The 23,263-nt window shown below is 42.0% G+C and overlaps 1 protein-coding gene across 2 annotated transcripts in view; it reads left to right on the forward strand.

Moving 5' to 3' along the window:
- LOC103120162 (collagen alpha-6(IV) chain) overlaps nt 1-23,263 on the forward strand; it is a 414,904-nt gene that overhangs the window by 365,231 nt on the left and 26,410 nt on the right. The window contains exons 17-30 of one of the 2 annotated variants that reach the window (XM_060182558.1): nt 50-119; nt 1,168-1,275; nt 3,212-3,361; nt 4,255-4,341; nt 11,553-11,713; nt 12,274-12,453; nt 13,110-13,293; nt 16,506-16,559; nt 18,663-18,734; nt 19,014-19,121; nt 19,936-20,157; nt 20,536-20,697; nt 21,944-22,114; nt 22,795-22,938. In XM_060182558.1, coding sequence (XP_060038541.1) covers nt 50-119; nt 1,168-1,275; nt 3,212-3,361; nt 4,255-4,341; nt 11,553-11,713; nt 12,274-12,453; nt 13,110-13,293; nt 16,506-16,559; nt 18,663-18,734; nt 19,014-19,121; nt 19,936-20,157; nt 20,536-20,697; nt 21,944-22,114; nt 22,795-22,938 — 1,873 coding nt within the window. The remainder of the gene's footprint in view (nt 1-49; nt 120-1,167; nt 1,276-3,211; nt 3,362-4,254; nt 4,342-11,552; nt 11,714-12,273; nt 12,454-13,109; nt 13,294-16,505; nt 16,560-18,662; nt 18,735-19,013; nt 19,122-19,935; nt 20,158-20,535; nt 20,698-21,943; nt 22,115-22,794; nt 22,939-23,263) is intronic. The other variant, XM_060182559.1, reaches the window with a different exon arrangement.

The raw sequence follows: 23,263 nt of genomic DNA on the forward strand, positions 1-23,263 counted from the left end.
AATTATAAGATCATGGAAACATTGCATTTGATATATTTAATCTTTACAGGGTGAAAAGGGTGGCATTGGCTTGCCAGGCCCAGATGTTTTCACTGATACAGATGGTGCTGTGATCTCAGGTACAACTTTACATTAATTTAAGTGGAGAAGAAAAGACAGGGAGTTAGATCCTATAGCCCCATAACTGTGACAAGGACAATGATGTACTGCTAAACCTAAAACTCTCAAAGGTCCCTCGTGGATCCTAAGCTTAGGGAATGAAGTTATTGTCAGTATCTTGGGAACTGAAACCAAGCTCCATACTCAATTTTGTGTTGGACCTGCCTAGACTAGGATTTGTGTTAGCTTTAGCCTAGATTTGATAAATAAATAAATAAATAAATAAATAAATAAATAAAATATGTTCTAATGCAGCACTAGGAAATATTGATATATTGACAGTTGGGCTAATATTAGCCTGAAACTATGGGGCACTTATACATCCCATGACTGTTCGAGAATTAAGATGTAGAAAGCTATCTCTGACCAAGGCAGTAAGTAGTTGACAGTCCTCAATAATATAATGCTTTGAAAATTTGTACTCACCATTCCTTGTTCTATTTATTGCGTGTCTGTGTTTTCCCTTTGCTTTCTCCAAATATTCAGACACTCAGTATCTCCAGCCTCTTCTTGTTTAACCAAAGGCTTCTGCTGTAGTGTCTTTTCCACCGAGGTCTTCAAACTTGCCCCTCTCCTTACATCCTCGCAGGCTCATGCCCAGTTTGGTAAATTTACAGAAGCTGAGATGTTAATTGTTGACAACAGCTTCCATTTGTGCCACTCCCAGGAAACTTGTGTGGACAACATGATTAGTAGTCTTTAGCATCTTCAGCCAATGGTAGACATGTGAGGCATAAGACAGATGAGTAGGAGGAGGGGAACCTTTCTACTACTCACCAGATATTTACGTGGAAGGCAAGCCCTGGCCAGTCCAATTCTAAGTAGTAGAATCTTACCTCAAGTTTAACCATTCTTGTATGAGGCTATTAGCATCTGGAGACCTATGAAGGATAAGAGAGACACATCTAGCCTGAAGATAGCTCTCTGCCACTCTTCATGGAATTTTATGGCATTTGTGTACATCTTCTGTGTGTACTTACTGCATTTTCTTTCTCATTTTAATGCTAGGTTATCCTGGAGACACTGGTATGCCCGGCCTCCCAGGCCTTAAAGGAGATAAAGGCATCCAGGGCCGACCTGGTCCCTCTGGCATCCCTGGATTACCAGCTTTACCAGGTAAAATGAAGTAATCCACCCTCGGCATGGATCAGGCCTCTACCCACTCTGCTGCCCACAATTCCTTTCTGTTAGGTCTAGACACATATCTAATTAAAAATCCAGGGAAAGGTAGACTAGTCCGTAAACTACACTTGCATTCCACTGCAAATTACAACAGTAATATGGCCTGAGTATACAGTTTTCCTTTGTCTTTAATAGAGCACCCAGAGATGGGCTGACAACTTCAGTGATCACTAAGGTTCATATCAATCAGTGGGAACCTGGTTGGGCTGCTAGAACTCTTCCGTGAGTGTGCGATCCCAGGTGATGCTTGTCAATATTACTGTGAAAGCCTAAAGGAGACAGTTTATCCAGACCTCCACTGTGCTTAAATCAGACACTAAAGGACCATAGGATCCTGTGACTAACACCATTAGACAAATTATCAATATAGCCATATGTCACTTAATAATATTATGCAGGTGGTGTCCAAATGTAAAACCTCAGATATTAATTTATTATTATTATTATTATTATTATTATTATTCTGCCTCCAGGGTTATTGCTGAAGCTCGGTGCCTGCACTATGAATCCAGTGTTCTGGAGGCCATTTTTTCCCCTTTTGTTGCTCTTGTTGTTTATTTTTGTTGTTGTTATTATTAGTGTTGTTGTTATTTCTGTCCTTGTTTTTGGATAGGACAGAGAGAAATCGAGAGAGGATGGGAAGACAGAGAGGGGCAGAGAAAGACACCTGCAGACCTGCTTCACCACTTGTGAAGTGACCCCTCCCTGCAGGTGGGGAGTGGGGGGCTCCAACCAGGATCCTTGCACTAGTCCTTGCGTTTCGAACCATGTGCTTAACCCACTGAGCTACCAATCAGCCCCTTATTATTATTATTATTATTGTTATTGTTATTGTTGTTGTTATTTTAATTGTCACCAGGGTTATTGCTGGGACTCGGTGCCTGCACAATGAATCTACTGCTCCTAGAGCCATTTTTTTCTCCTTTTTTTTTCTCTTTTTTCCTTTCTTTCATTTGATAGCACAGTAAGAAATTGAGAGAGCAGGAGAGATGAAGAGGGAGACAAAGGGTTCAGGTGGTGGCACACCCATTTAAGTGAACACATTACAATACACAGGGACCCATGTTCCAGCCCCTGACCCTCACCTGAAAGGAGAAAGCTTCAGGTGTTGTGAAGTAGGGCTGCAGGTGTCTCTTTCCCTCTATCTCCTTCTCCCCTCTCACTTTCTTTCAGTCTCTACTCAGTAATAAATAAATAAAATAAAAAAGGAGAGGGTAAGAAAGACACCTGTAGCACTGCTTCACCACTCTAGAAGCTTTCCTCCTGCAGGTGGGAACTAAAGGCTTGAACCCAGACTCTAAAATCTTTGGAAAGAGGCTGCTTGTGCTATTAAAGCAGTCACTTTGCACAGTCAACTCCAGTTTCATCTATTTTTTTGCACAGATTACAATATCTTTTTTTTCCTTGAAGAGTCGTATTCCAGGATATCTTAACTTCTTTATCCTATAATCTGTTGATGGACATTTAGGTTGCTTCTACTCTTTGGCTATTGTTAATAATGCAGCTATGAACACAGCAGTGTATATATTCCTTAAAATTAGTGTACTGATAGAAGTACTGATGCCCCTAGTACCAGTGAAGAAAAAATTAAGCAAGAATCTAGAGATTCTGGAGGATTTTTTTTTTCCAATTTGGCCACTAAGATGTTCTGTGTCCCTATGTTTCCTCACTCCTGTGGACCTCATTTTGTCCAGAGATTAGGGTAGGCTGTGCCTAAGGAGCTTTATAACTGATTCAAGAGAAGGCAAATGTTATCCCAAATTCTACCTTTGGAGTCACTTCCTAACATGTAAGAATATCCAACTGATTAGAACAACCCTGAAAAGTAGGATGATACCATTAACATATTTGTGGGGGTTTATCCTTCCAGGTGCTGCAGGTGCCCGAGGACCCCAGGGAGCTCGAGGCCTGAAGGGAGACCAAGGAAATGTAGGCCACAAAACAGTTGGGGCAGCCGGCACCCCCGGCAGAGATGGCTTGCCAGGCTTACCAGGCCTACCAGGCCTACCAGGTTTGCCCAGTAAGTTCATTTCACTTTCTAGTATTGGGACTTGATTGTGATTCAGACTGAAGACCAGTCATGATTTTTGAGAGGGGTGGTCATCTCATTAATGAAACAGTCAAGCCAAGGTGCATGATAACTTCAGAGAGAGGAATAATGAAGGTCCCAGGTCTTCAGACTCAGAGGTTTAGTCACTATGATAGCAAGACTGTTCATCAGGGAGCAAGGAAGCTAGTGCTACCTCAAGAGAACAAACTTGATCTAATGCTTTCTGACTTGAACACACCTTGCATTCCACTCATCATACTCCTCAGCCCTCTAATCCCTGGTCTTAAAGCTCCTATAGAAGCAGCATTGACTTTTTCAAGCTGCTCCTAGTCCAAAGGCTTCATTGGGGAGGGCTGAGAGTCTGACTATTGGGAAATCAATCCTCAGGATGACTGCTCAGGCATTCATAAGAGTATGTTCTCCCTAGATCTTCCTCCTGGGTGTGGGGCTTTAGATACTAGGAGGAAGAATGGACATAATCTCAGCATGTTTGTAATCTGAATCTCCCATGACTATTGTACCTTGCACCCTCTTCCTCTTTTGTCCTAAGGAGTCATTCTGTGATTTGGGACAACTGAGTCATTGAAGCTTCTTTGTTCATTCTTGTATCCCCCATGTTTAGTCGAATCGGACCTAGCAGAATTCTGTACATAGTAGCAGAGTGAATTGACCCAATGAAGGATGTGCTCACTGCAGAGTTCAGGTCCTAGTCTTGGATTTAATTTTCTTTTCTTGAACCCTGCTCTACTAACTGAGCCTCAAGAACCCAGGTCTTGGTAACTGAGCTGCTGTGGTAAGTCAGGAGAACCATCAGGTTAAGCATGAAAGCATGTGAAAATCTTTTATGTTTCCTTTTTCTGAAGGTCCATCTCTCCTACAAAACACAAGATTCCCTGGTCTCCGAGGAGAACGAGGTCCAAAAGGAAAACCAGGCATAAAGGGAGCAAAAGGTGATTTGGGTTCTTTTATTTATTTTTTAATTTATTTTTTATTTAAGAAAGGATAAATTAACAAAACCACACAACGACACTGGGTCCATGCTCCCAGAGGGATAGAGAATTTGGGTTCTTTGTACCACAAACTTCTTGAGTAATGCTTTATGTGGAAGAGTAAGTCAAAAATCATTAACATTATGAACAGAAGCAGTCTTGGATCTTGTTGCGGGGGGGAGGGGTCAGGGATTGATTGTAGGACTGTTGGATATGCTATATTTGGGGCTGTAAGACAGCGGAGAGGTTGACAATTGAAGTCACATGGGAGAAAGCAATTGACAGACATGCTACTCTTTCTCTTCCCTCTCAATTTTTAAGGCTAAGATCTCAAGTCACTTATCATCACCTTTAATGGAAAGGGGTCTAAACAGGCCTAGACTTGGCATGCAAACAAACAAACAAACAAAAACTAGCAAGCCAGTGAAATAGTTCAGTTTAATTGTGCACTGCTTTGCCATGTGTACTACTCAAGTTTGAGCTTGGTCCCTAAACTATTGAAGGGAACTTTGGTGTTGTGGTCTCCTTTCCTCTCTCTCTGTTTCTGTCTCTATCTAAAATAATAAAGCTGCAGGTGACAGAGCACTTGGTTGATAGCACATGTTATCAGGTGCAAGGGTTTAGCTTCAAACCCCAAGTCCACACCTGCAAGCAGTGAGGCAGTGCTGCAGGTGTCTCTATCTCTCAGCCTCTCTATTTACCCCTTCCTTCTGCTTTCTCTTTGTCTCTATCCAATAAATAAATAAAATATTAAAATAGCAAAAATTTAAATGATGAAAAATGAATAAAAATGAGAAAACCAAATGGATCTAGGAAAATAAATCCAGTTACCACTGGTACTGGAGAACTAATTCACTATCTAAGCCTTTGGCTGCACTCCTTTCTCCATCTTCCTGCTGCTTTTGGGTCATTCCACTATGGGGAAGGATCCTAAAGTTCAAATAAATCAGTTCATTACAGTTGCATCCCAGGTCAGGATAAAGAAAAGTTAGAATTACTTGGGGAAAAAAAAAGCATCTGGGGATGGCCTAGGGGATTCAAGTATCTGTAATATCTCCTTTTTCTTTTAAGTAATTAAGAACTCTATGAACCTTAAATAAAGAAGTGCTACCTTACTTCTCTCCTTTCTCATTGTCCTATCATAAAATGCCACTACTAGATCCTGGTGCATGATGGAGGAGGAGGACCTAGGCTGGAGATGAGAGTGTTTTTCAGAAAATTGAGAATTTTTTTACATGTGTATCAAAAACTGTACTTACTATAAACCATTAGTCCCCCCAGTTAAAAAAATAGGATTTAAGGGACTAGGCAGTGGCACACCCACATAGACTGCACACATTACCATGAACAATGAATGACCCAGGCTTAAGCCCCCAGTCTGCACATGCAAGGGGGGGATCTTTTTTAATTGTTTTAATTTATATCGGTGATTTAATATTTATTTACAAAATTACAAGATAACAGGGGTATAACTCTGCACTGTTCCCACCACCAGAAAACTGAATCCCCAATCCCTCCATGATAAGCTACAGCAGTTCTCCCAAGGTTGCAGATATAGGTTAACTATTATTTCTACAACTATCTATCTATATTTTATATATTTGCCCTTATTTTATTTTATTTATTTATTCCCTTTTGTTGCTCTTGTTGTTTTACTGTTGTGGTTATTATTGTTGTCATTGTTGTTGGATAGGACAGAGAGAAGTGGAGAGAGGAGGGGAAAACAGAGAAGGGAGAGAAAGATAAACACCTGCAGACCTGCTTCACCACTTATGAAGCAACTCCCCTGCAAGTGGGGAGCCAGGGCTCAAACCTGGATCCTTACGCTGGTCCTTGTGCTTTGCGCCACCTGCGCTTAACCGCTGTGCTACAGCCCGACTCCCATATTTGCTCTTTTTTAAGGCCTCATCTTCTTTTCCTTTCCAAGTCACACATACACCTATTACTATACCCAAATACTCCTCCCTTTTTCATCCTCTGTCTCTCTCTGAGTCCTGATGGAGTTGAAGTTCAGAGTCTTCTGGTCATCTTTCCCCTATCATTTCTCCCACAAGCCATGAAGAAGTGTTGCAGTTGTCCCACTTCCTCTCTGTTTCCCTCCTCAACTTAATTTCACTCTGTCCTATCAAATAAATAATTATTAAAAATAATATCAAGTAAAGAAAAAGATTTCATTCAACAGTTTTTGAGAGTACCAGATATACTTTAAAAATTATTAGGGGCCAGGCAGTTAATGTACCCAGTTGAGTACACATGTTGCTTACCATGTGCAAGGGCCCAGGTCAAGCCCTTGGTCCCCACCTGGAAGGGACAAAGCTTCACAAACTGTGAACCAGTATAGCAGGTGTCTCTCTTTCTCCCTATCACCTCCTCCTTTCTCAGATTCTCTGTCCTATAAAATAAAATAATTAATAAATAAAATATGTAATCTAAAATTTTATTATTGATGTGGTAGTCGTTTACAAGATTTTAAGATTAGAGGGTATAGTTCTAGATTGCATCCACCACCAAAGCTCTGTGCCCCCTGCCAACAATGACCACCACCATAGTTCTCACAAAATCTTAGAGACAGTTTGGCTAGTTCTTCTGGTTTTTGTTTATTTGTTTATTGCAAGTTCATGTGTTTCAAGTCTTTATACCCCACATAATAATGAAACAGCCCAGTAGTTGTCTTTTACTTCCTTACTTCATTGAGCATAATCACCTCTAGTTCCATACATTTTGTCCCAGAGGACAGAATGCCATTTTTTTGATCGACATGTAATACTCCATTGAGTAGATGTCCTATAACTTCTTTACCCAGTCACCTGTTGATCAGTGTTTAGGCTGTTTCCATATATTGGCTATTGTGAATTCTGCAACTGTGAACACGGGGCGTGCAAATGTACCTTTGAGTCAGTGTTTTCATGTGTTTTAGATAAATGCTGAAGAGAGGTAGTATTGCTGAATCATAGATATTTAAATTTTTTGCTTATTTAATCAATCTCCATACTGTTTTCCATAGGGGCTGAACCAGTCTGAATTCTCACCAGCAGTGTATCAGAGTTTCTTTTTCTCTACAAGCTCTCTAACACTTGCTATTTCTTGTTTTGTTGATGTGGACCAGTCTCACAAGTGTAAAATGGAATCATAATGTAGTTTTAATTTGTACTTCCCTAAACAATAAGTGAAGTGGAATATTTCTTCATATGTTTGTGGACTATGTGTATCTCTTCTCCATAAAACTGTCAGGAAGGGCAACAAATAGGGGAAATGGCCTCCAGGAGCAGTGGATTCATAGGGCAGGCACCAAGCCCCAGCAATAACCATGGAGGCAAAAAAAAAAAAAAACTGTCAAGAATATCAGTGGCACAACTTGTAGGGCACATATGTTACCATGCCTGATAACATATGTGATAACATATAGGTTGCAAGCCCCCAGTCCCAACCTGCAGGGGGGAAGCTTCAGTAGTAGTGAAGCAATAATGCAGGTATCTTTCTTTCTCTCTCCCTCTCTGCCCCCCCCATCTTTCAATTTTTCTCTTTTTCTATAAAAAAATGGCCTCCAGGATCAGTGGATTTATCATTTAGACTCCAAGCTCCAGAGATAACTCATATTCAACTAAATTAATTAGATGAAAAAGAAAACTGTTTTTCCAGATCGTAAGAGTAAACAAGAGAGAAGGATGGTAGTAATAGTGCTAGTGACCCCTTGAAAGTTTTTTTCTTCCAGAGGCATGACCATGGCATAACAGCTGCCTCATCTCACTCCCCTTATCAACTAGTTAAAACAATGAAAAATCACCGGAAAAATCACCAAATTACAACTTGAACTTTTTTTTTCTTTTTTATTTAAGAAAGGATTAATGAACAAAACCATAGGGTAGGAGGGGTACAGCTCCACACAATTCACACCACCCAATCTCCATATCCCACCCCCTCCCCTGATAGCTTTCCCATTCTCCATCCCTCTAGGAGCATGGACCCAGGGTCATTGTGGGTTGCAGAAGGTAGAAGGTCTGGCTTCTGTAATTGCTTCCCCGCTGAACATGGACATTGACTGGTCAGTCCATACTCCCAGACTGCCTCTTTCCCTAGTAGGGTGGGTCTCTGGGGAAGCGGAGCTCCAGGACACATTGGTGGGGTCTTCAGTCTAGGGAAGCCTGGCCGGCATCCTGATGACATCTGGAACCTGGTGACTGAAAAGAGACTTAACATACGAAGCCAAACAAATTGTTGAGCAATCATGGACCCAAAGCTTGGAATAGTGGAGAGGAAGTGTTAGGGGGGTACTCACTGCAGACTCTAGTGTACTTCTGCTTTCATGTATATATTTTGCAGTATTTTACGGATATGTGTGAACATATGCTCTCTCTCACAGAAACTGGTGTATATCTAGGTCTTGGGACTTTGTTAGGAAGTGAACCACCCGGAATGGAATTAGAGAATACTATGAAAGGAAAGGTCTCACCCGAATAATGAAGCTGAAGGGTAGTCATTCCACACGTGAAGTCTCTGGACACAGTCTGAAGTGAAGTATGTTGAGGTGGCAATCATTGCATTGGTTAGGTTGTGATCGGCAGATGCAACATTATTTGATATGGATTGGGAGAGGCATACGGGAAAGTGGGCCCTATCCAAGGGTTCCAGGACTGGGGGAAGTAGAGGCTCTATAGTGGAGATGTGAGGTTCCTGCTGTCTTAGGGTTCCAAAAGGCAATCGATAGTTAATGTTATCATCACATTATTTGGTAATTGGGTTAACTTTGAAAAGTCCTTTTGTTAGGGTTTGCTGTACAGTACCCAGTATCTTGTATATAGCTGTGCTATTGGTTGCTTCTGTTGAATTTCTTAAGAAATCACAGGCACTAGACCAACCCAGTGACTCATGATAGAATCTCCCCTCCTTTCCCCACCATCATATACATAAACAAGGAAATCCAACACTGTAGCCATAGAGCTACCTGCTGGCTCTACAACAGAAGCCCTGATAAATTCACAAGCTTAGAAGTACAGTGATGTCTGAAATTACAAATGATCAAACAGACAAAGACCTAGAAAAAATGACAGAGATAGAATTCAGAAAGTTACAAAGGCAATTTAACAAATTATTCTTGGCATACAGACATAGTAAATTCAAGAACTCAGAGAATATTTCACCAAAGACTTAAAAAACACAGGGGAAAAAATCAAGCAGAGATGTAGAGTGTGAAGGACACTTTGAGTGCAGTCCAGGCTCAGCTAGAAGTCCTAGGAAGTAGACAAAATTAGGTTGAGGATGGAATTTCAGAGCTAGAAGATAGAACCACTACTCTCTGAATTTAAAGCTGTTGGAGGGAAAAGGATTAGGAAAATGAAGCAATTGTCTGTAAAATAGCAGATTCCAGTGTGGAGTTGTACCCCTTCTACCCTATGGTTTTGTTAATTTATCCTTTCTGAAATAAAAAATAAATTTAAAAAATTTAAAAAATAGTAGGATTCCATCAGAAAGATGAATGTAAGAGTTGATAGAATTTCTGATAAAGAATAGGCATTTTTAGTGAAGAAAAATATTTCTTACCAGGGTTATTGTTGGGGCTTGATGCCTGAACAATGAATCTACCACTGCTGGTGGTCACTTTTCCATTTGTTTTTCCTTCTTTGTGATACAGGGTGAGAGATAGAAATGGAGTTGGAGATAGAGATGGAGATGGAGAGGATGAAAAAGAGGGAATGAGAAGCAGAGACTGCTCCATGGTTTGTTATGCTTCCCCCCCAACCCCCCGCAGGTAGAGATGAGGGAATTAAACCCAAGTCCTCATGTGTGGCAATATGTCTCTATCAAGTCAATCAGCACCCAACCTGAAGAAAATCCCCAGTATAACCTCCATAGTTCTCTTAAATTCTTAGAGATAGGTTCATTATTTTTTTATTTTTTGCAATTTCATGTGTTTCATTTCTCTGTATTCTTTTTAAATTTTTATTTATTTATTTTCCCTTTTGTTGCCCTTGTTGTTTTATTGTTGTAGTTATTGTTGTTGGTGATGTCATTGTTGTTGGATAGGACAGAGAGATGGAAAGAGGAAGGGAAGACAGGGAGGGGGGAGAGAGAAAGATAGACACCTGAATACCTGCTTCACCACCTGTGAAGCAACTCCTCTGCAGGTGGGGAGCCAGGGCTCCAACCAGGATCCTTACACTGGTCTTTGAGCTTCATGCCACATACACTTAGCCTGCTGTGCTTTCGCCCAACCTCCCATTTCTCTATATTCTACATAATAGTGAAACCATCCAGTAATTGTATTTCACTTCCTTAGTTCACTAAACAGAATCACATCTATTTCCATCCATCCATTTTGTCCTGAAGAATACATCATTTTTTTCAAATGCCAAGTAATACCACACTGACTAGATATGTCATAGCTTCTTTATTCAGACATCTATTGGTGGGCATTCAGGTTGCCTTCATAGTTTGGCTAGTGTGAATAATGAAGTTATGAACATGGGGGTGCATATATTCCCTTCAAATCAGTGTTTTCCCATCTTTTGGATAAATGCCTAACAGTTGTATTGCTGGATCATATTTCCTGAGAGAGACAGGAAGAAAGTGAGAAAGTTCAGAGCATCATTCTGGCATATGTGGGGCCTCATGATTAAGAGTCCAACATATTAGTTACTATGCCACCTCTCAGATCATAAGAAGAGAGCTTCATAGTGACTTGTACTCCAAACTCTCAATTAGTGAGCACAGTTCAGTGGTTCTCAACTCTGTCAGCATACTAGTTTTACTGATGCCTAGCACCCCCCACCCCCACTAATAAATTCACCAGTTAAGATACACATGGATGGAGAATGAAATTAGATTATCTGAGTCCTCTTCTCTCCAATCTTTCTGATTCCCTCCATGAAATTGTTCAGTTACAAATTGTCACTCAGGGTAGCTGGGCAGTGGTGCACTTAGTAGAGGGCACATGTTACAATGCACAAGGGACTCAGATTCAAGACTCCAATTTCCATCTGAAGGGGGGAGCTTAATGAGTGGTGAAGCAGTGCTGCAGATCTCTCTCTCTTTCTCTCCTTCCCCTTCTTTCTTGATTTCTTTCTGTATCTAATAAATAAATGAGTGAATGAATTAATAAAAACTTTGCCACTCAGGTCTTCCTTCTTCTTGGGAAGACAGCTTACTCTGCTTAATGTTGTCTTTCTTTCTCCCAGGGGAATCTGGTTTTTGTGCTTGTGATGGTGGCGGTTCCAACACTGGATCACCTGGGGAGCCGGGTCTGACTGGACCACCTGGACTCATAGGCCTTCCAGGACTAAAAGGAACCAAAGGAGATCCAGGCTCTGGAGGTGCACAGGGCCCATCAGGGACACCAGTAAGTCTTGCCAAACTTACACCCTGAGAAAACAGTGAGAGGTTTCAAGTGCTTCTTACTTCTCACCAATCACTTTATAAAACATGTTAAAGAAAGATGGGGATAGGACAAAGCTTCAGGGATTTGATCTGTAATAAATCAAACTAGATAGTCTCTGAAGTCTCTTTCTACTTTAACCTACCTATGTTCCCTCCTCTTCTCACTCTATAAATCTCTTCCTGACTTCCATACAATTGTTTACATTTGCCTAGAAGAGTTAGGCTCTACTCCTTTGGGGCTGAGTGGTGGTGCACCTGGTTGAGCACATGTGTTACATTTGCCTAGAACTGCTCTTGTCCTAAAGATAAATTGGAATTAATAAAAGGTTACCATCATCAAAGGTTCCAAAGTCTAGAAAGAATACAGAAGGGAAATGTGTGACTGTTATTCAACACGAGCATAATCAAGTTCCCAGAACAGTGCCAAAATGTACCCAAATGTCTGCTCTAGGTCAGTTTATACTAGATACAAGAATCCTGTGATTGTATCTTCTGATTATCCCCCACTTGTCACTGTTTTAGGGTTTATTTGGACCTCAAGGACCTACAGGACCCAAAGGAAAGAAGGGGGAATCGGCTAGCAGTACAGAATCTGGGATGCCAGGAGAGAAGGGTGATCCTGGCCCTCAGGGTCTCCCTGGTGAAAAAGGGACCTCAGGCAAGGATGGATTTCCAGGTTTACCAGGTCTTCCAGGCCTTTGGGTAAGTTGGCCATTCCTCACTGACTAATTCTTACATACTCACATTTGATGTAGAAGGAGGTGATTCTGATTACCTCTTGACCATGAGACAGGACTAAATAGCATCTAGAATATCTTTCTGCCTCTGCCACTAACACTGCATTTTGGACTTCTTTTTTAAAATGATATATACATTTTTTTCTATGACTGGGTTATTGTTTCATTTGATCAATGCTTCATAATCTCAATGGTCTTACCCCTTTAAGGAATCTGCTACCTTCTGTGTCTGGGGGGGTTATTATCCTTCTCCTCTCTGTTGTTCACTTCTCCCATTTTGCATTAGCACATCACCCTGAGCTTGGAAGGGTCATGCCTACTAACTAAACTCAGAGGACTGATATAAATTCTAACAGAAAACAAAACTGTTCACACTGATTATCTCTTTCCCATAATGACTCTCCCACATAAGTGTTTTTTTTTTAATCTTTCTCTTCTTTCTATTTTCCTTAGTTCTCTTTTTCTTCTTCTTATTTTTTTTTAACCAGAGCACTGCTCAACTCTGGCTTATGAGAAGGTTGAACCTGAGATCTTAGAGCCTCAGGCATAAGAATCTTTTTGCATAACCATTATGCTGTCTCTTAATGGGATTTTCATTTTTTTTTCTTATGTGTTTTCTAGGGTGATAGCAGACAAGGCTTCCCAGGTGGGAAAGGACTACCAGGACTTCCCGGGGAAAAGGGTCATATTGGTCCAGCTGGTCTGCCAGGAATTGGACTACCAGGAAGTCATGGACCTCGTGGACTTCCTGGAGATCAAGGAGTAGATGGGTTACCAGGGCCGCAAGGTCTCCCTGGGCTTCCAGGTGAGTTAGGGATCAGATGGCTTTGGACTTGGAAAATGGATTCATTGAATATATGTGACAGAGGTGCATGAAATGTATCTTATGAAGTCACTTGGCTGGCTATAATCAACCTTCCCTTTTTTTGCCTCCAGGGTTATTGCTGGAGTTCAGTGTCTGCACCACAAATCCACTGCTCCGGGAGGCCATCTTTTTCCCTTTTGTTGCCCCTTTTTTATTGTTACTGTAGTTATTACTGATGTTGTTATTGATGTCATCGTTGGATAGGACAGAGAGAAATAGGGAGAGGAGGGGAAGACAGAGAGGGGGAGTGAATGATAGATACCTGCAGACTTGCTTCACCGTTTGTGAAGCGGCTCCTCTGCAGGTGAGAAGCCAGGGGCTCAAACTGGGATCCTTACTCCAGTCTTTGTGCATCACACCATGTGCGCTTAACCCACTGTTCTACTGCCCAACCCCCAGCTTTCCTATTCTTTAACCCTCTGGGAGTATGGACTCATGGTCATTATGGGGTACAGAAGGCGGAAGATCTGGCTTTTGTAATTGTTTCCCGCTGAACGTGGGTATTGTTAGGTCGATCTATACTCCCAGCCTGTCTCTCTCTTTCCCTAGTGGGGCGGGGCTCTGGGGAAGTGGGGCTCCAGGACACATTGGTGGAGTCGTCTGCCCACGGAAGTCCAGTTGGCATCATGGTAGTATCTGGAACCTGGTGGCTGATAAAAAGAGTTAATATATAAAAGCAAACAAATTGTTGCCTGATCATGAACTTAAAGGCTGGAATATTGCAGATGAAGCTTTGGGGTCATGGTATCGTTTCCCCAGACAATAACTGCCCCCCCCCCGCATATCAGATGTCAAGCTCAGGAATTAACTAGTATAGTCATGCGCCCTTTGGGATCTACTTATATATTTACAAGTGAGAGATGGAGAAAGAGAGAGAGAAACATAGCATCACTCTGGCATATTAAATACCAGGGATCAAATGGAACCTCATGCTTGCAGGTCTGGCACTCTCTCCACTATGCCACCCCCCAGACTATAAAACAATGCTATTTTTTTTTTCACTGTCCTCAAACACAGTATGTGACTTAACAGGTCCCAAATTTTGTCAATATTGCCCTTGTTCTAGAAATCTCTTTTCTTTATGCAGTCACATTCTATTTGTCTTTTGGTGTCCAAAATAAGACCTCCTTCTAGTCCCCTGATCTCCACAGTAAATCAGATATGTTGCTTAAATCAGATATGTTTCTTCCATTAATAATTTCCTTTTCCCAACTGTAAGCCTCTGGACACTAGAAAAGGTGAGTAATGCTTGTTCACATTTTTCAACCAGTACATAATACAATGTTCCATAGAAAACTTACATATACTCAGAGAAGCAAAGTCCTTTCCAATACCACTGAGTTTTTTTTTTTAATTTTTATTGTGCTTCTATGATTTTTTTTTTACCAGACCACTGCTCAGCTCTGGCTTATGGCGGTGTGGGAGACAGAACCTGGACTTGAGAGCCTCAGGCATGAAAGTCTCTTTGCATAACTGTTATGCTATACCCCTACCCTATGAAATTTATTTTTATAGTACCATTCAGCAGATGCTAGATGAACTCCTGATTTCTTAGATGTGTTTCTCTTCTTTCCACTTTATAACCAGGTCTTTTACATTTTTATTTATTTTATTATCTATGTTTATGAATTGGCTCAATAAGGATGAGGATACAGGTTAAAATGGATACAAGATTCTTAAAACTAAGTTAGTATTACAGTTAACAAACTCATGTAAAGGCTGTGGGGAATTTTATCAAGTAGTTAGGGAGCTTAAGATATTAAATCTATTCCCCCTGACATGTCATATTAATAGTGATTTACCAAAATATAAATTAATAGGATTAAAATTTCATACCTTTCTTTCCACCCAGAGTCTGCGTCCTGCCCTTTCCCCCCTAAGTAACCATTATAATTTTCCAAACTAAATATGGATTGTATTGTGTCTTGCTTATTTTAAGTATGTTCTCTAAATTCCACATATGAGTGAAACCACCCTGTGACATTCTTTTATCTCTTAAGACAACTAAGTTTTAAAGTTACAAAAAATAAAACATCTTTAAAATTCCAAGCCTTCTAATATTATTGACATTACAGCTGCTTGAAAATAGGATGCCAACAAAAGAAAACCTATGGAATCATTTTTACCCCAAATTTCATTAGAACCTGTATACAGAAAGTTCTTATGAATATAGTAACACAGTTATGCATAAAATGTCTTTGGAGTACTAGACTCCTGAAATTTTTTTCTGTTCAGAGTGTTAGCTTTCTTAAGGTATTCAAAGATAATTAATCAAACCTTTCTTTCTACATAATTTTATCTCCATTTGAAAATTTATTTTTATCAGAGCATACATCAGCTTTGGTTTATTGCTGGTGCCAAGGACTGAACCTGGAGCCTTGGAGCTTCAGGCATCAAAGTCTTTTGCATAACCATTAGACTCCTTGTTCATCACAGTTTTGTTTTTTACCTTCAGAATTACCGCTGGGGCTCAGTGCCTTCACTATGAATCCACCTCTCCTGGAGGCCATTTTTTCCCTTTTGTTGCCCTTGTTGGATAGGATAGAGAGAAACTCAGAGAGAGGAGGGCAAGACAGATAGGCATCTGCAGACCTGCTTCACCTCTTGTGAGGCAACCTCTCTGCAGGTGGGGAACTGAGGGCTCGAACTGGAATCCTTATGTAGGTCCTTGTGCTTTGAGCCATGTGTGCTACCGCCCTGACCCCCACCACACAGTTTTTTAAAAACACATAAACCAGGAGTCTCAAAGATTGCACTATAACATTTACTGTTGCCATGAAAAATTAAGATGTTGTTTCTGAATGTTGTCATTTCAACTTCTGGTGGCCCAGACTGGGGCATCTGCATTACCAGGAAAGGGAATGTTTTCAAAAGTCCTTCAACTTAGAGCTGTGAATTATTACAAATTCTGGGCAAGCAGACAACTGAATATTTCCAAAGAGGCTCTGCTCCAGATGTTCACAGTGATCAATCACCCCAGTTATTACTGGAGTTGCCTCTGTGTCCTTGATCCTGTGTGGATGCCAGCATTTTACATTCATTCCACACAGGGAATTTGCTTAGTGGGTATATCTGGGCTGCAGACAAGACTTTCCTTGTACCTCAAGAGGTCCTGTGCTGGTTTAATTTTCTTCTTTACTTGATTGATTCAGGTGATTGCTGCTGCAGAGGGAAGGCTGATAAAGGAGATTTAGACACAGAGGGAGGTGAGAGTGTTGAGAACTCTAACAGTTCTCAAACACCAATGTTGATAAATAGATTACAGATTCTCACAATTACCTGAGCACTACACTGGAGTCTCTGGTTGGGGAAGACTGTTCCTAAGGCTGGACTGCTCTAGAGGCTGGTTTCCTTCATCACGCATGTTGATGGCTTGACTGATTTCTGCCTTAAGTATTTTCATTTTCTGAATTTAACCAAGACTGTAACTTACATTGGTTGGTATCCGGAAGAAGTTATGTATGTCTTATGGTTAATCCATGGACCCAGAGCAAACTGAGATGTTAAAATCTCAATGACTAGAAGGGGAGCTTTTTATTCTAAAGATTGATTGTGGCATTAGTATGGAAAGTCTGATTAGGTCATTTTCACTTATAAAACCAAGTATGGGTGGGTAGAGCTGATTTCTGTTTTGTGTGTGAGATGGGGGGTTCTGATTTAATCTAAAACAGGGACAGAAAGAGCCAGAGACCACCAGTATGACTTGAAGGCCCTATCTTTCCACAATTTTGACCCTCTGCTTATAATTACACATGTGTGATGTGATGTCTAGAACTGGTTTAAGACAAAAATCTATAGTATGCCCTTTATTTCCTCTGATTTCTACTTATCTTTTCTTAGACCATTATTTTCCTTGTACTGAAACCTATCCATATTCCTGTTCTTGGCTTCCTCCTCTAGGGTTTTGTTTTCATCTGACTGCCACAGATGAACAGAATCTACTAGAGTGACCTTATACATTTGGGATAGAAGGCTTCTTTCTGTCTCTGTGTCTATGTCTTAATCTGAAAAAGTCATCCTGGAGCAGTGAAGTGCTAGAGATGACAATAAATAAATAGAATCCTGCCCACACTTAATAATAGAAAGTAGTATGTAAGCTCAGGTCTGTCTGACTTCCAAATCCAACATCTTAACCAATACACTATACTGTTCAAATATTTTTTTTATTATTTAGAAACAGAACAAGTGAACCAAAAGTGCTATTGAGTCTTCTTCATATGGAAATATAGGAATGGAATTGGAGGCAGAATGCCAGCCAGTTGAGTAAGCAGTCTGAACCATAGGTTGTAAACACATCTTTAAGAAATGCAATTTGTGATTTATTTTAAGTGAAGGCATAAACTATAGCAGTTTATCAGAACTGTTGGTTCTGTGGCTTAAAGCAGACCTTAGGGGGTTTTTAATGAATAGGCAAGACTAATTTTACTTAGCGTAGCAATCATACTTTGTAAATGTGTAAATGGCACTTTGGGGAGCCTACTAGTTGTTCCCTAGTATTTTGTTAAACCTCCCCTTTGTGATCTTATACATTCTTTTAATTGGCATTATGAATGAACTGGGAAGATTTTCCTGGGAGGACTATAAACCACCAATTTAAATATCTTAAACACTGGAATTGACTACCCTTCTTGTGAATAGCCAAGTTCACAGTTTCAGATGAAGAGCAGAGGGAGGGGCCACTGTCTATCCCAGCGAAGAGAGTGACTCCTAGTGCTTGTCCAATACAGACCTATGGGTATACCTAAACAAGGACAATCATTAGATTTCAGTAGACCTAGATAAAGTCTATCCAAAGAACTCAATGTTTTATGAAGGCCTCATTCCAAGAAAATGACACACAGATGAATTTGAGAAGTCTTGACTTCAAATTCTTCACTTTGTTTATGTAAGCCTTATTGAGTCCTTGGAAAATCCCAAGTACCCATTCCTAGATGTTCTATCTGAGGGCAGGGTAAGTAGGTAATTGTTAGGTGCTGCTATTCTTGCATAGGTCATATCTAGGAAACCTTGGTGTAGCTGGTAGGCCACCTATGCACTGCATATATGACTGGCCGCCCACCAGCACTGAGGGTTTGGGAAGTATCATCCTGGCACTTAGACACATCTTACAGTTTTCTCTATAAGCAATTACACTAGGAGTAATGCTCAGGAGCTTCTGATGCCATGATTCTTCTGTCTAGGCTCCCCTGCTGTTAGATGGGAAGAACTTGGTTGACCAGTTAGATGGAATGAAAGTAAGGAAGCGTGGCAGGAAGGAATATTCTCAGATTTGGTAGGTTCACCAGATCTTTATATGTTACCACTTACAGGTATCACCTTGCCTTGTATTATTCCTGGGTCATATGGTCCATCAGGATTCCCAGGCACTCCCGGATTCCCAGGTATGGAATGAAATAAAAGAAAACTGAGCATACTTATAAGGGCCATGAGCCAAAGGGTGCAGAATCTAACCTGGTATTATATGGGGACACACATTCTTCCTGAGAGGGCAGCCTGGAACAAAGCGTGGATGGGACAAGTAGCTTCTAGAGAAGGCTATGTGGGGAGGTAGGAATAAGAGAGACCCTATAAGAACCTAGGATTCCTGACTAAATGTGACAAATTATACCTAGTCACATGGAGTTTTCTCTCCCCCTCACAACTCACATTTGACTTTTCAGGCCCAAAGGGAACCCGTGGCCTCCCAGGCATACCAGGACAGCCTGGATCACATGGGAAGAAAGGAGAACCTGGAGGTCCAGGGTTGGTTCAACTCCCCAAATTGCCAGGTAAGGAAAGGAGCTTTTCTTCTTTCACCTGCTTCTTTGCTGTGAGTGTGTGTTTGGATCGTGATTTCCATCCACCAATTGGAGGAAGTGTGGTGTACACTCTGTTGTGGGTCTGGTAGCTTTAATTTCACACTCAGTCTGGACAGAGTTTATTCACATGCTGTTGTTACAACCTGAGCTTCATTAGTCCACACTGTACCAGTGATACTCAGACTGCATCAGAACCACCTGCAACTTGCTGAAAATACATATTATCAGCTACCACCAACCCAAACCTACTGACCTTAAACTCAGGAGGTGGACCCAGCAATCTGGGCTTTAACAAGCCCACCCTGTCACAGGTGCCCTTGACATATCCACACACACTCTTATTTGAAAATCACCCCTGCTCTGCAGTATAGGGTTTCTCTTGGGACATAAGCTTGGGGCTTATTGGTACCTAGGTTCCCTCCACCACTCAGGATGATGGAGACATGACAGCAGTAGTAAGATGACACCCGAAGACACTAGTCCTTTGACATGAGGCCCCAGATATAACCTGTGCTCTTTAACTACCATATAAACCCGAAAAAGGGATATTGAGTACTACCCTCAGCCTGCCTTAATGAGATAGAACCTTCTACATGTCACATGGTGCAACATCAGTCTCTGTGATGAGTTGTCCCAGGGCCAGGAACACTCGACCTTTAACAGAAGTGCCATAAACGAGAATGTTAATTTTCAGAGTAGAAGAAAAACTGTCTCAGACACCTCCACCCAAACCAGTTGTTTCTAAATCTCCATGGCCTTTCATGTTTTGCCTCTTTGCACTTAGGATTTCCTGGACCTCGTGGGGAGAAGGGTTTGCCTGGGTTTCCTGGGCTCCCTGGAAAAGATGGCTTGCCTGGAAAAGCTGGCATCCCAGGCTTAGCAGGTTCCAAGGGAGCTCCTGGTGACATCTTTGGTGCTGAAAATGGTGCTCCAGGAGAGCAAGGCCTACAGGGATTGCCAGGGGACAAAGGATTTCCTGGAGACTCTGGCTTCCCAGGACCCACGGGTGACTCTTTTATGTCCCAATTACTTAACAATTCACAGAAACACCTCTTAGTAACCCAGCCACTTGCATGACTATCTGCATGAATCTTGGGTTTGGATTAACCAGGGGGTTCAAATACAGTGTTGTTTGCCCCACCCCTCTTACAACTCTTTAAACTACCCAAGTCCATTCTCCTGTCTTAATATTCCAGAAGTAACTGTAACCAACAGATTTCTTACAATGCCTCTGAATGATTTCTGGGACTAGCAGCAAGACTGGACCCGAGAAGACAGAGACACCTGGGATGAATCCTGGGTTGAGAGTCTCTGCTGGAACTTGGTTAGGTGACCCCTATTAGTCCCTGCTAGGCTGTGATCATCTGTTATTTCTTTTCCTCAGGTTTGCTGGGGAAGTCGGGTCTACTGGGCCCCAAAGGTGAACGGGGCAACCCTGGAGCACCAGGCAGTGTGGGACAACCGGGCTTCCCAGGCCCTGCTGGCCTATTTGGCATCAAAGGCAAACCAGGACTTCCAGGAATGCCAGGATTTCCAGGCATTTCAGGTAAGAAGTCCTTTAGAGGAAGAGCCACAGCTTGATAACTTAAGCTAACAAGGTCAATAGCAGCTATACAACATGGTCAGAGCTTACAAGGAAACCCAGCCTTCCTAAAGTCTTAGACTTCAAACCTCAAGTCAACATTGCAAGGCCAAACAGGACAGCTCAGTTTAGCTTCCAAATCACCACAAATCACTCACCCACTCCTGACTTCCGGTCACATGACTGCAGTTGAGTTATTTGCAGAACCACTGATATTCTTTGTGTCTCCCCTACCCTTCTGTTTTTCTGGAACCTTTACACAGGCCTGTGAAGGTGAGAAAGCTGCACAGATGTTCACAAACTAACATCCCACCAGCATGCAGGCTGACAAGGCCTGAGGTCCACGAACTCATGCTGTGTGGTTGCCCCTACCCTCCATTGAATTTCCTTCTCTTGTTGTGGAATCCCATTCCTAGACTCCCATTAGATTCCTGGGGCTAGCAGCTACTGGATGCTTTTCAATCCATAGAAAGCCAAGTCAGCCATTCACTGAGGTACTTGGGGTCCCAAATACCTCTGTCCTCAGTGATTTAATCCTTTGTGTTTTTTTTAATTTCCCTGCTTTGTACCTGAACATTCCACTCTGGCAGCCATTCAGGAAGTTAATCCCATTGACCAAGTTAAAGCTTGGTGAAGGGAAGTCTCAGAATACCTAGGAGACCAAATGGGCCTAGGGGATTTCTACAGTGCTTGGCACCAGGGGGTCTTTCAACCTTAATGCCAAATAACTGCCTGATTTAACTGCTTGCAAGAAGGATTAAAAGGGCAGCCCTGTTTCCAGAGCTCCCTGCCAGGTTGAAACAATAGCTCAGCTTTAACCTCTACTGTCCCGATTGGCTCAGGAAACGGCCATTGTGGTGCGATTAAGAAGGGGACTACCAGGAAACCAGAGCTCACTTGCCACCCTGGCACCCCTGAGCTCCATTCAGAGGCTAAAGTGTGAGCCACATTCATCAAGATGGAAAGTTATGATCAGAAAGGGGTTGCTCACCCTGCCAGCTACTGTGCCAAACTGGGTGGCAGATTCCAAGGCTTGAGCCAACTAAAAAAGAACTCTGCCTATTAGCAGCCTGCATAGTCATTTGCCAAAGGCCACTTACAAAACCCAAGAAGCCAACCAACCAGAAACTATGGGAATGGGCAGTGACCCAGATCTGGACAGAGCCTTTCTTGATGGCTACTCCTGTTGTTCTCTCCTATGCTGACTCAGGACATTCTGGAAAGAAAGGTCCAAGAGGCAATAAAGGTCTTCCTGGACCAATTGGCAAGAAAGGTCTGCCTGGACTGAAAGGTGTTCCTGGATCATCAGGGCTGATTGGCTTCCTGGGGAGCACAGGCCTTCCAGGGACATCTGGGTTGCCAGGGCTCCCTGGTCTGATGGGTAAGTGACCAGGAAGGGAACAAATGGCGACAATGTGTAGCTTCTGTACTGCTCAGCTTATACCTTTCTCTCTGCCTGGCGATGAAGAATGGGAGGGACTTCTGTGACAAGGCCAGTGCGAAGAGAGTCTACCACACCAGGGGCATCACCCCCACTGCCTGCTGGGTGGAATGCTCGGCTGAAGAGCATAATCAATAAAGCCCAGGACAGTAACAGTCATGTGAAGTGAATTCATTTGTCTGACTCCTGCCATTGATCTGGGCAGAGAGTTCTCATTGCTTGTGATTACTCTACTAGACACCGGGGAATGGCTTGGTGACATCTACATTTTCTACAATGGAAAGTGACTGGTCCAAGTTCCTACAACAGATTAGCAGCAGAGCCAGGCTGAAACTGTGGCCACAAACTTTTTATTCCAATGCTACACATAAGGTCTAAGTTGGTGAATCATAGAAGTATCCATACCTCTACTTTCCTGTCTGTTGCTTAGTGTCAATGGTGGTATAAGGCATAATGGTGAAGAACTTGGGTTTTGTTGTTAACTAACAAGTTATAGGCTTGAATCTCTTTACTGAAGCTTCCTAGCCATGTAACTTTGAGTGGATTATTTAAGTTCTTTGAGTTTTTGTGCCCTTGTAGGGGGAGCAGAGTCAATAACAGAAGTTCTTCTCTCTCAACAGGTGAGAAGGGCTCTGTCGGACTGATGGGCTTTCCAGGGGTGCCAGGTCTCCCTGGTATTCCTGGTGCCAGTGGTCTGAAGGGGTTGCCTGGGGCAGTAGGCAAAGTGGGGCCATCTGGACAAGCTGGCAAACCTGGTGAGAAAGGTGAGCTGGGGAATTGAACTCTGGAATTGCCCCCATACTTCCCAAGTCCTCTTTTTATTTGTTTATCATCTCTCCACAGCCTGAACTAGTCTTATGGTAACTAATAAGATTTGAGGCTCTTGAACTAAATCTTTCTGAATCGAAAGACCTAATGACTGACTCACCACTGCATGTCAGAGGCCTTGTGATAAATACACAGTGCACAACGAGGGGATTCTGAATATAGTCTAAAGTGTGTGGTGAACTGTGGGTAGTTGAAACAGTACAGACACAGAAATGCAAAGTTGGGGCATGAGGGTCAGGAAAAAACTAGAAGAGCCCAGAA

Source organism: Erinaceus europaeus, chromosome X (assembly GCF_950295315.1).
Source record: "Erinaceus europaeus chromosome X, mEriEur2.1, whole genome shotgun sequence".
NCBI classification, from domain to species: domain Eukaryota; kingdom Metazoa; phylum Chordata; class Mammalia; order Eulipotyphla; family Erinaceidae; genus Erinaceus; species Erinaceus europaeus.